Source organism: Sycon ciliatum, chromosome 10, assembly GCF_964019385.1.
Source record: "Sycon ciliatum chromosome 10, ocSycCili1.1, whole genome shotgun sequence".
NCBI classification, from domain to species: Eukaryota; Metazoa; Porifera; class Calcarea; order Leucosolenida; family Sycettidae; genus Sycon; species Sycon ciliatum.
In genome coordinates, this window is record NC_088652.1 from 10,136,570 (window position 1) to 10,149,463 (window position 12,894).

At 47.3% G+C, this 12,894-nt stretch overlaps 1 protein-coding gene across 1 annotated transcript in view; it reads right to left on the reverse strand.

Moving 5' to 3' along the window:
• LOC135826628 (uncharacterized) overlaps positions 1 to 12,484 on the reverse strand; it is a 52,648-nt gene extending 40,164 nt beyond the window's left edge. Inside the window, exon 1 of the mRNA XM_065339230.1 lies at positions 12,118 to 12,484. Coding sequence (XP_065195302.1) covers positions 12,118 to 12,484 — 367 coding nt within the window. The remainder of the gene's footprint in view (positions 1 to 12,117) is intronic.
• Positions 12,485 to 12,894: the final 410 nt, after the last annotated feature.

Here is a 12,894-nt window from a genome sequence, read left to right on the forward strand (position 1 = left end):
ACAAGCCCCCCCCCCCATACTCGTCCCCGTCCGGCCCCCGTCCCCGTCCGGCCCCCGTCCCCGTCCGGCCCCCATCCCCGTCCGGCCCCCATCCCCGTCCGGCCCCCATCCCCGTCCGGCCCCCGTCCCCGTCCGGCCTGTTTACGGTGCTCCAAACCTTTTAAAGTGTGGAACACAGGATCACACCGAGTGCTCGAGTAGTCGTTGGTCAGGTAAGGTGATCGTCAGTGGCATGCGCTCACACACAACCCGGATTGCATGCATTTGATTGTGGACTGATTCGAATCGCTATTATCTTCCTCATTGGCCATGGGCCATCGTGGAAATAAAGAAATAACAATAATAAATGCGCACGTGCCGACAATGCCGACGACTGCCAGCCCGGCACTACCATTTGGTGCAGGTGGCGTGTCCAGTCGACCAGTGCAGTACCTGGAGTGACTTAGTTAGAAGTAACTTTATTTGGGAAAATCACGAAATGGCCCAACTTCTGCGAGAACCAGGCTTAGGGTGAAAATTATTTTTCGAGAAAAAATACGTTTTGCAAAAGGTTCATGTCACATAGGCACTCAAGTACAGCAGCGCAGTGGAACCAAAGAGAATCTTGCTTGCCTGCAGAAGTAGCAATCATGGCAGAAAGGGTTTCGGCAGTCAGGGAAGTCAGAGGGCGTCTGGTAGAAGATTCCCTGCTACTCCTTGAGTCTCGATGAAGAGTTTTTGTTGTGGTCCCATTCGCTTACCCATAAATGGATTACACAATCTATATAATTATCGTTCTATGTACTCTGTACTCTCACGAGTCTATCGATGTACCCGATCCGTTCCTGGATCAGTTACAGGGGCGTCACACACGGTACGACCACTACGACCATGGTCGTACCACTTTCGTCCAGGATGGTCCACCCAATTCATCCGAAAAAGCAATAAAAAAATTCAAGGATCTTCGGACTTGTACAAAACATCGCAACTGTTACTTTCATTGCAAGGAGCATACAGACTTGATGCCTAGCACTAGCAGCTAGCTATTGCCCAAGACTCCAGGCGGCTATCCATTACGATAGGCGGTTGGAGTCACGGGTAGAGACAACCAGACGATGGATTCCTCACGTACGCATCCCCAAGCTCTACCATGTTACAATGGCGATCAGCACGTCAAGAGACACTACATGTATGTCACTTGTCAGCTATTATTCTTTCCACAACGACACCTACCTAGTACCTCTGGCTCCTGACGATCTACTGCAAGCGGATTCGAAAATGCATTACACCCGCGAACGCAGCGCTTGTCAACGGAAAAGGGAAGCGCTTCATTCTCCGAAACTGAAAAGTGTTTGGACTGCTGCTCCACGGCGGCAGAATATTCTGCAGCTGTTCACCGACACGACCCGCTTCACCTATATTATAACATTTTACGATCGTTTCGTTCCCCGAGTTTTCTGGTAGCAGCAACAAGAATTGCGTCCGCGACGACAGGACGAAAGTCTCTCGCAAACTAAAGTCCTGTTGGCACGAAGACAGAGAAGATTCTGCAAGCGCTTTCTTCTGCTTCCAGTGTTGTAGCTCTCCGGTCCACTGGCAGATCTTTCAATCCCACCGAACAAAAAAAAAAGGATCTTCTTCTTTCTCTAAAAACAACTAAAATTACTTCGCGACTGTCCAGGCCGGCCGTGTACATAGTGCACGCGACGCAGCAGACTTTTGCAGGACACGACATGCGTTTTTGCACAGCGGCTGGCTCTAGAACGCGCAGCCGGCTTGTACTTCGGATTTTGCGATTTTTTCGAGGGCAATGGCCCTGAATCATTGAATGGGTTCCTTTTGCCTTGCTTGGCTACCTACGATGTACAGAAAATACAAAAAAATCCATGAGAAGTATGTTTTTGGAGCTGGGGTGGGGTTGTCTAATATGTGCTAGGGGAACCCTCCTTTGCGGCTGTAGAGTGCTAAAACGTGGCCTGGTAGCCGAAAAATCCTTATTTTTTTCTCCGGGGGACACCCCAGGACCCCCGCGGCCCGGTCGTACCACTCACAGCCACCCTGTGACGCCCCTGCAGTTACCTATGCATTTCTGTACTGTGTACATATACGCATCATGACAGTTTATCTGTGTCTTTCCTTCTTCTTGTAAATAAACCTCAGTCGTTGTCTGGAGCTGTTGAGTGGAGTCTTGTGTTTGACGTTGGGACAAAACCAAACGTTACAGTTTTCTTTAGCCGATCGAACCGATTCAATCCCCTACACCCAGGCCAGGGATGATGACATTTCTGTGCTAGCTGCTGCTACGGAAACTGGTGTAGAAATCGTCTCCAGTCAGAGTGGGGATGGCGATGGCGATGTGAACCTGTATAACATTGCTCCAGCCAATTGAAGAACGGCGACATCAACATACAGTTCCTCACACAACGTGCAAGACATACAATAAACAACATCCTTGACTACACATTGACTGTCTCGCATACTCGCATCACATGCACGACACTCCATCGGCTGCCCCTCCCTCTCTTCTGCTGGGCTCGCTGCTTCTCCCGGGGGCACACACGCATTCCACTAGACGTCCGTTGCCCAGTGGTACTCCGTTTACCCTGGGTTGGCGCCGGTTCTACGCGCGTGGAGAAGGATGCTCGTGGTATCGTATGTCCATCTTATCCGTGCGTCAAGCTGTACGTCATATTTGGGACAGTGCGTGCGTTCAGTGTGAAGAAGGACGTTCTACCTACCCTTAGTAAAAGTAACCTTATCTATTTCTTTCAATGCCGACAGTGTGAAGATCGGTCTGTAGGTAGAACCCTTCAGCACCTGGGCGCGCGCATTCGTCAACATGTTCCGCTAAGTTGTGTTCCGCTTGATGCGCGCGAGTGTTGTCCTTGCCGTGGTCGTCCTCCAAAATGTGCTGTCCAGTCCATTGGTGGATCTTCCTCTTCGTGTGAAGATATGACTGCATGCCTGTCCTCGTCTGCATGTGTAGGACACGGGCCAGCTGAGAGCAGCATGAAAGATGGTGAAAGACCGACACGTAAACCACCCAAACTGACAAAGGATCTGTCTGCGTCGGGAAGGGTTACGCGAAGCCAAGTAAAAATATGGACTGGTGAGGACGCACGTACAACGACAACGGAAGTGACAACAACAGTCAATATTCGAAAACGTGGTAGACCGCGAAAACGAACCTCAATATCGGACACCGGACAAGTTGGAGTAAGGAGCTCAATAGAAATCCGCAATAGAGGAGACGTAGCTGAAAGGACACTGGGCATCGCGCACCCAACGGCTAGTGTCAGGAAACGTGGAAGGCCGCGGAAACGCGAAGAGACGGATATTGGTGATGCCACGAAGAGGCGAGATGACGGGACATTGGAGGAGACAACACCCAACGGAGCTAAGAATCGCACTTCGTCAATCAAGCAACATCTGTCAGCCCGTACCAATTGTCGTGAGTTGTACAGTGATAATGTTTTCTCAATATTGTCACGTGGTAGATGTGCATTGCATTTGGCTGTGTTAGAAGCTTTGTATATCCGTAAGTTAGGTCCTGAATTTTGCGTGCAGAAAGAAAATGTGTTTCAAATCTTTATTCTCACGATAGCCAGTGGCCAATAAGAGATAAGAGTGAAAGAAAGGAGAAAGAGTGAGGAAGAATTGGGTGGGCAGAGCCTAGGGGTTAATGACTACTTACGTGTACGGGCAGGGGTGGTCGCTACACGAGCACACAGAGTTGTGCAACAGCAGGGATACAATTGTTTGGTGTTACTCCTCGTCGAGGTGTTAACAATGTAACTTAATTTGCTCACTATGTTGTTGTCACTATTATTATTTTCCTTCGAGTTTTGTGTCGTGCTGAACTTGATAATTTTCCACCTTGTCACGAGTGTTGTTATCTCATTATCTTTACGCTATATAAGTTTTAGTCTTTCCACCTTGAGCCATTCCCTGTGAAATCCTTGATCAGAAGGGACCGAAAATGTTCGGATACTTTTGACAAGTGCCTTATTTGACTGGATGTGTGTTTGCATGGATACTTGCAACCCAACACTTACATTCGTTTAGTAAAATATAGTTTCAGTAGACACTTCCTTCTATCAAATGTTTTCTTTTCCTTCTCTTCAGGATAGTACAGGGAATGTTGGAAATTGGGAAAAACACATTACTACAGTCAACTTCGCTTATAACGACACTCGGCGGCGGGGCCTAAAAAAAGTGTCCTTATTCGCGAAGTGTCGTTATACCCGAAGTCTCATTATATGTATTACAGGTGGAAGGGACTTTGCTCTGGGCATGGAAATGCTGTCGTTATTCGCGAATTGTCGTTATATCCGCAGTCGTTATTAGCGAAGTTGACTGTATATAGAAAAAGAAAGACAAGGAGGAAAACTTTCTTCTGCCAACGGAGAGGGAGTTTTCCTCCTTGCAGGACCACTCCCTTTCAGGTTGAGCACTCTACCGGATGTCAGCAGCAATGGACGGGATACTGAAACTGGACATGAACTATTCAGCGAAGAACATACCATTACCGACGCCAGCAAGATACCGGAAAGCACTGATCGAGAAAGTGGAAAGCGTCATCAAGTGCATGAGATGGAAGGCCTTCTTCTTCGGGAAGGACCAAGAAGAAGAAAGGGAAACCTGCGGCTTCAAGAGCAAGTACACACCACCACAGATTAAAGAACTATTGAAGATGACCTCCTAGCGCTGATCGAGACCATAAAGTTCAGAAGAGTGAATGACGAATTCCAGGACAGACTGAAGCAGGATATGCAGGAGCTGGATGACAGCGAAGACGTGATTGTGAGGGCCGACAAAACAAGGAACGTGTATGCCGCGGAGAAAGAAACGCACAAGAAACTCCTGCACGACAATACAACGAAGCACAACAAGCTAGTGCCCGATTCAGCATGTAGTGATATGAACAAGGAAGCACGGGAGGTGGCCAAGGCTCTAGAACTAGAAGACAGAATGGAAGTCCTTGCAAAGGCAGACGCCGCGTTGTAACTTAAGGGGGTTCGCGACGGTTAGCGCCATGTTGGATTTCCTAATTTTTTTCTGAAAAATAATGCCTTTCGGAGTGGAAAAATGGGACGCGATCATGCACAATCGCGTGCTCGAGTCGACACAAGATTTGAGGAGGAAGCTCAGCCATATAGCGGATTTGTTTTGACATCGGCGTTTTTTGGATAGCTTGGTTCTCCTGCCGACGTGTCGTGGAGATGAAGACGCGGGAGAGTAATCCGTCACCCATGACGCGGCCTCGCATTCTGCGTACTGGACGATTCAAGAAGCCGAAGAGGGGACGCTTCGCAAGCTCAAGCGATCGATCGAGTTCCTGAAAAACGGAAAGGGCGATCTCCACCCGGTGACCAACGCCACTGGATTCGACTCCCGCGAAGAGGTCGTTCAGTGCCCCTCTTCATGGTCGACGAATCGTTCAGCTCAAGTATCTGACTGTGGGATTGTCTGCGTGCCAAAATCCTGGATATGGCAAACCTCTGGCACTGATTGATTGCGTTGAAGAGAAGAGGTACGGCCTGGGCAGTGTACTTGTCATTCCGTGTCAGCAGTGTGGGATGGAGAATTTTATAGATACAGATAGCCGTGTAACTACTCAACACCCGTGCTTTCACAAGCAACACCAAAGCTGCTTCGGGTAAGTGTGTTTTTCAATCTCAAAAGATTTATTCATGATATTTGCGAGTCATTGCCATCCTATGGCTATGGAAATGTATGAGCACACCGTATGCGCGGCGTAGAGCGTGTGTGTGTTTGGATAGACCTGCATCATGGTTTGTGCATGTGTGCACCATAGGCATGTATGAGCATGCACATGCATGTGCGCTCATGTGAACATGCCCATGTACAGACACACGTGCATGACCGCTAACAGGGCATGTTGGTGTGACATCTGTATGCGGGCATCTCCACTCATGCACATGAGTGTGCACATGCATGTGGGTGAGTACGTACACGTGCGTGAATGCATGTGTGTGTACGCGCGCGCGTGTGTGCTATTGCGTGTGAGAGCATGTGTGTGTGTGTGTGTGTGTGCGCGCGCGCGCGTGTGTGTGTGTGTGTGTGTGTGAGTGTGTGTAGGAGTGTGTGTAGGAGTGTGTGTAGGAGTATGTGTGTGTGTGTGTGTGTGTGTGTGTGTGTGTGTGTGCACGCATGGTGTGCATTTTTCTACTGGTTGAACACTCTGATCCCTAAACCGCGATACCGGAGCTCCCAGGCTACAGCCTCACATCGATTTATAGTTCATCGTTGGGAATGAGTTCGCTGATCACGATACTGTTGCGGATGTTGCGGCCCTAGCTGAAATTGTCGAAGCTCGCCCTGATGCCAGTATCGTGCAGCACTCTGTCACTTTTGCATCAGCATGTTCGGCGATGGAGTTTGCAGAACATCAGCAAGAGCGGCTGGCCACCCTTCAACCGTTGATCCAAGCAAAGTGCTTCTCTAAATCAGTTGCAGTGCGGGCAGCTGATAGTGGGTTGGTGATGAAGCACTTTGTCTTGGCCCACAAACGAAGTGGTGAGCCAGCCATTTACAGCCTGATGAAGGAGCAAGTCGGAGGTATGAAGCGGGTGACAGCCTCAAGGAAGAAAGATATTAGCGGTGGCTGAACACCAAGCCAAGAACCAGCAGCAACCCAACTGTAAGTAACGTCCTGTGGCACAGTGCTTCACTTTTTGTGCGCACCATAAAATACCATCATTTTTGCCAGTGTGGGGACACATTCTAGCTCGCATAGGTGAAGAACAAGAGGACTAATGTTGTCTGATTCGTTCCAACATGTCAGCTTTCAGTGTACAGTAAAACCTGTAACTAACGACCACCGTGACTAGCGACCAGCCTGGTACTACCGACCACTTTGTCAGGCACGGACGGTCTCACATTCAAAATGCACTGTGACTAGCGACTACCTGCTGAACGCGACCAGCGACCGCCTTTTCTTGTCCCAATGTCGAATTTTGACCCGTAACTAGCGACCGCGATGTAGCAAATCAAACATTGCTTGAAGCTCCTTCTCGAAATTTTGATGATTTTCCATGGTCGTTTCGATACTACAGCTGGACAAATGAGCGCAGTCTCATTTTTACTGTGGAATCAGTGTGGATTGCACTACACCTGTCATAATTTCAAGTGCTGTCAAGAACAAACATGATAGGAAACGTCTTGGAGAACGCATCCCACGCGGTCTTTGATCGATGTTACTACTCGAAGGAGAAACTAAGACTGAGCGGCTCTCTGTCGAAGTGCAATCACACAGCTCAGTCACCAGACTCACCACTACACCAGGTCACACTGATACTGACAGTCTGTGCTGGCTAGCTAGCATGCTACCAGGGAGTCCCGACTCCCTGCATGCTACGGTATTATGTACTCACCTGTACGGAACACAGGCCAGTGAAAGGTGCGAAAACTCGCAACATCGCCGCATCATGTACTGGTACACACCAGTACAGTTTACGCTACACTACATCCAGTGAGTCGACATATCGCTTCCGGTGTATAAAAAACTTGATTTTCTCTCTCTCCAAGTGTTGTATGATCTGAAAGAAGAATGTCAGTGCGCAAGTGGTGGGGGATTGTATTATCTGCATTTTGACATACATATCATATAATGGGATCCATATATGGTCGCGCGGTGCAAACCCCTAACTAAAGACCGCCTGCCACTAGCGACCACTTTTCCGGGCACCAAGGGGTGGTCGTTAGTTACAGGTTTTACTGTAGTTTGATATGGGGCTGTGCTAAGCGCTATCACAGCTACATGTACATGTATCAAAACCAAGTACCAACAGGAGAGTAATCATGGCGAAAAGCCCTGATCGATAATGCGTGCACCCAGGGCTTTCCGGCAAATACACTAGTTCAGCTATTCCATCCTTGTGTTGTTCTAAATGCTGAGGGCTCTAGCAAGTTTATGCAACACCTAACAGCCAAAACTCCAATAAATTATGACCAAAGCAGCAGTAGAGAAGTTTATAGATACGTGAATTTACCAAATTTAGACTTATTTCGAGAGTTTTTTGGGTTTTCTCCAGAATATGCACGGTGACCCCTATTTTCGCCGTGGTAAACCTGTTTCGACCCACTTATAGAACGTATTTGAAGTATCCACATATGGGGCAAACTCAAAAATAAGCTGCAAAAATATTCAAAGTTTCATTTTTGCGTCTTTTTGTTCTTTTCCAGGAAATGACGACCTGGATCCCACATTTTTTTGGTGTTGATATCATCTTAGTCAATACCTCCAACAGTCTGTATAATTTTATGTCATATTTTCTGTCTTATCTGGTGTTATGGACGACTTCTCATCAATTTTGGAATTTTGCAATATTTTGTGTTATCAAGGAAAATTGTGTTTTTGGCAAGACCTATTCAGGCAATTGAAAACTGATGTTACTAAGCGAAAATATAAGGCTGTACCTATGCAAACCTGATGTCAGATTGGGCAGATGTTGAAGTTATATTTTTGGGCCTAACTGTCCCGAACCCCCTTAATTAAGTTGACAAAAATGAAATGGAAATAATTATGCATGCCAGAAAGTCACTCCTCTTCAGTGATGGCAAGACCTGGATGAAGCGAAACAAGGATAGCACATTCGATTTGGGCTCCTTCGACGGGGCAGAAGTGTGCGAGCTCGTGGGATCATTCTTGCTCAATCAGTTCTCCAGCCATTTCGAAAGGACACAATAGGGCTATACCGAGACGACGGCCTCGCCCTATTGAAAAACGCAACCGTCTCTTGTCAGTCGTTGTAACTGGTGGTCCCGGACACGACGTAAAACTGTGCCCAAAAGAAAAGCAGAAAACAGAAGGATGGAAGGTGAAGACAAGAGGCTGCAGTGTGAGGATGTCGACGCTGAGTAGCGCTCCTTGAGATGGCGGACGACATGGCAGACGGCGTGAGGAGTTTCGTTGGTGAGAGGGTACGTGTGTTGTTGTGAACGTGATGAGTATGTGAGTTGTGTATTTTCTGTTCTCCTCAATTTTTTCGTTTATTAATTTTATCAGTTGCTCTCCTCGAGGACGAGGGTAATTTTCTTATTTGCTCTTGATCCGAGATGATGAGTACTAAAGCCGCTTCCACAGATCGCAGCTCGTGGGTTTTACTTTATTAGTCTCTTTGTATTATTTTGTCCTCTCACATTTTAGAATTTTTGCGTGATTGGTGAGGTGGCGCGAGTGTGATGTTGTATGCATTTCCCACGATTGTGTTCCAGCGCGTGAGCTGAAGGTCTGGTTGGTGGGCAGACAGGGTGAATGGCAGATGGTCTCTGGCTGCTGTGTTTTGCTGCGATACATTTTTGCGTGATTGGTGTGGTCTGCTCGCATGGCTAGTGTGATTTATTTTTCTTCTGTTATTATTTTTTGGAATCAGGAACGATTCAGCCTTTTGAGGAGGCAGCAGTGTATACATTAATTTTTGTGTTATGATCTTGTTTGTTTTCCGAGGACGGAAAATTATTTGAGGGGAGCAGTGTAGTAGACGGATTTTCTACCGTATCATACCATATTGTATTATCGTACAGTCAAACCTCGTTAGTATGAACACTGATAAGGCGAACTTTCCATTAGTACAAACTAAGGCCAATCCTATGGTTGGCCAGGCATCATATCCAGTCAAAATTATTCGTTTACGACGAACTCCTGTATGGCGAACTTTCGCGAAGACGAACTATTTTCAAGTGTGATTTGAATAAAATCAGCGCGTAGTACGAACTTTGGGTGCGTGCGCGTGCGCTGGCTGTCTTTTTTTCTTTCTTTTTTCGATAGCCGGGTCCATACATTGATTGTACGCACATAGATCTACGTAGTGAACCGTAGTAGACGCACTGACGTGCGTGCTTTCTAGGCCAAGCTTCGGCGTACACTGTTCGCGTCGATGATCGAGTTGTGAAGTGTTTTGTGCACCAAAGAGCGTTGATCCGTAGAGGGTGGTGGCGTTCCTGCGGATGCGGAAAACTCGGCTTTCACTGGCTCCGACCGAGTCCCACACGAACCGTGAACTTTTTTATAAAGTATGGATGTTGAGATGCTGTGCTTCACATGCACACTCGTAATCACTCATATTCTATCTATGGTTTATCGTAATGTATTTGTTTGTATATGGAAGCACAGTCACGAATTGTAGCACATTGTCTGTTTCTGGCTCATGCTGAGAATAAATGCTTCCCATTTACCACAGTATGCACCTTCACGTAAATGCAATCCATATGATATGCATATCGATTTTTTGTCAGATCTGGATAAGAAGAACTCCCGATAAGACAAACAAATTTGTTCAGTCCCTTGAAGTTCGTCCTAACGAGGTTTGACTGTATGTTATTTTGTGTACGTCATGTGTACGTCATGTGTACGTCATGTGTACGTCGTGTGTACGTCATGTGTACGTCGTGTGTACGTCATGTGTACGTCGTGTGTACGTCGTGTGTACGTCATGTTGGTGTATGCGCGTGTTGCTGTGGTATGAAAAGCAGTCTTCGTCTTGAGTTCATCATGTCTTCGTCTTGAGTTCTTCATGTCTAGTTTTGTTTCATCGTCGTGTCAATAAACAATCTTCTAAATGTAGTTATCGTCCTCCTCATCCGCACTATCCACTCTACAAACGTCAGTAACCAGCCGACTATGCTCATGTGACTTTTGCACCCTAAAATGCTCGATTTAGTGCCGGCATATTTGCCGGGTCCCTAACTGTGACATGATCTGAAGCGAGCACACACGTGTGAGCCTAGAGCCCTCCACATCACCAATAACACTCTAACAGTTCTGAAGGATTACCGTCACACCCTGGCTGCGGTTTATAGATTCATACCTTCCATTTCTATATTCACTAGCAATTTACTAGTGTTGAGTATAGCTTTCACTCAATTCTCCAGACACAACGGACAACGGGACAGGCAGGTAGAACGACATTTATTTGGGTAGACGAAGAGACGGAGACAAAGACGAACTACTACGACTACATTATGGGAGAGAGAGCGAGTCGACAGGAGAGCATGCAAGATAAAGGGCCTGGGTAGCTATGGCAAATATGGGCGTGCAAGTAGCTACCCAGGCCAACGGAACGAAAGGTGAGAACGAATACTACGAATACGATGCGTACAATTACAACTACATGCATGCAGGCCAGCCAGAAAAGGTATGGGAGGAGCTACCTAACACTATCGATCTATACTTTCTGCGCTAATAGCTCCCTCACCTAAGCAACCATCCACACGGCCATCATGGCAATATTTTCTGTGCTGAATCAGACACCAACAAGCTATCGCGAGGCTATGCTTTATATGGGCCAAGTCCCACTGAACATGTAATAGTTGCCTGATGATTGCATTGAGCAAGAAACTCTGAGTTGCGACAAATCAGTAAACCTTCGTTGTGCCTATTGTGTGTAGAAAAAGTAAGAAAAAGCTTGATGGACGATCACTTAGCTCTGTCACCTTCGACGCTTGCCGTTGTTCACTTCCTGGTCTTCCTCGTTTCCTCTTGTTGATCGTTGTTGTCACTTCCAGTACCGACGTATTCAAATCTCCAGTACTTCGTCTCTTCACCTTGCTTCTGGTAACTCTTCCGGTGTCTGTGAGCTTCAGTGTCACATTGGGCGTTGATTCGCCGCACCGACCCACGCATGAGCTGCAGTGGTCCTTGTAGCCAGGTAGGGGAGCCGCTCACAGGTGTCCAACAGAGGTGACTTGGCACTGCTCTGGAGTAGCAGATGGGGCACATCCTGGCATTCATGGACTGCCAGTTCGCTTGCTCACTGCCAACACGTGGCTCTCACCGGGAGAGAGGGGAGACACTCACAAAGGAATCTTGGAACGATGACTCAGTTGGCTATTGAGCCGCGCAATGTTCAAAAGCCCCTGAAATCCCCAAGCTTTGGGTGGACTCGGAGCTGATCCCACTTATGGGCTCAGCACATCTCCGGCAGTAAGTGGGCGAGGACAAGGTGTAGAAAAAGAAATGACGGCATCAGTGTGTGTGCGTCCCATGTTCCAACTGGAGTTACCCCTGCCCCCAGTGAAAGTAATACGTCGTACAATACTGGTGTAGGTGGGTAAATCAGAGTGGGCACACACACGCACGCACGCACACACAGACACACACATTTTAATACTCACACTGCTCGATCACTTGCTCTTCGAACTGCACGTTGTTCTGTGAGATACACTGGTATTGCCCACCATCTGTGATCCTTTGATACTTTTGATCGCGCTGGTATATTCCTGTTTCAAGTAATCTTCTGCCGGAGAGCTTGTTCACTACAGAGCACAGAGCATGACTTGGTCCAGAAATTCTGGGCAACGTGCTGCTATGGATGATATCCGCCTTGTTACAGTTGAATTCGTCCTTCAAATTCTTGTCTATGTACTGGTTTTCAACATCAACGCGCGTGTAATGATGATGAAGACTGCCGCTCTCCGTCGATGTATCATAGCTTAATGTGCCACTGTGACAGGCTGCTGAATGTCCTAATTCGTAAACCATGTTCAAAGGCTGGTTAAGACGGGAAGAAGTGTGGGTTCGCCAAAGGTTGTTCTCCAAATCCAATACACTCTGCTCGAAAAAGCCGTGGCGGGATACATGTGTGAAAACTGCAGTAAACAATAAATATTATCAAACAAACAAACAAACACCAGACAAACAAATAAACAAACACCAGACAAATACTAGCTAGTAAAGTTCGCACATTCGCGGTACCACCGGCTTACGATTGGGTAGGGAGACACGACCGGCTTAGAGAAATTTCGCTCGTTCCAGGCCCTCGACCATGCCTGACTATACCAGGGTGGCAGATTTTTATTTATTTTATTTTTATAGATGCAGCGAGTCATAAGGGGCCGTCCAAGGTGACCAATAGTATTTTCAAAACGAAAAGTTTTCGTTTGGGGGTGGGT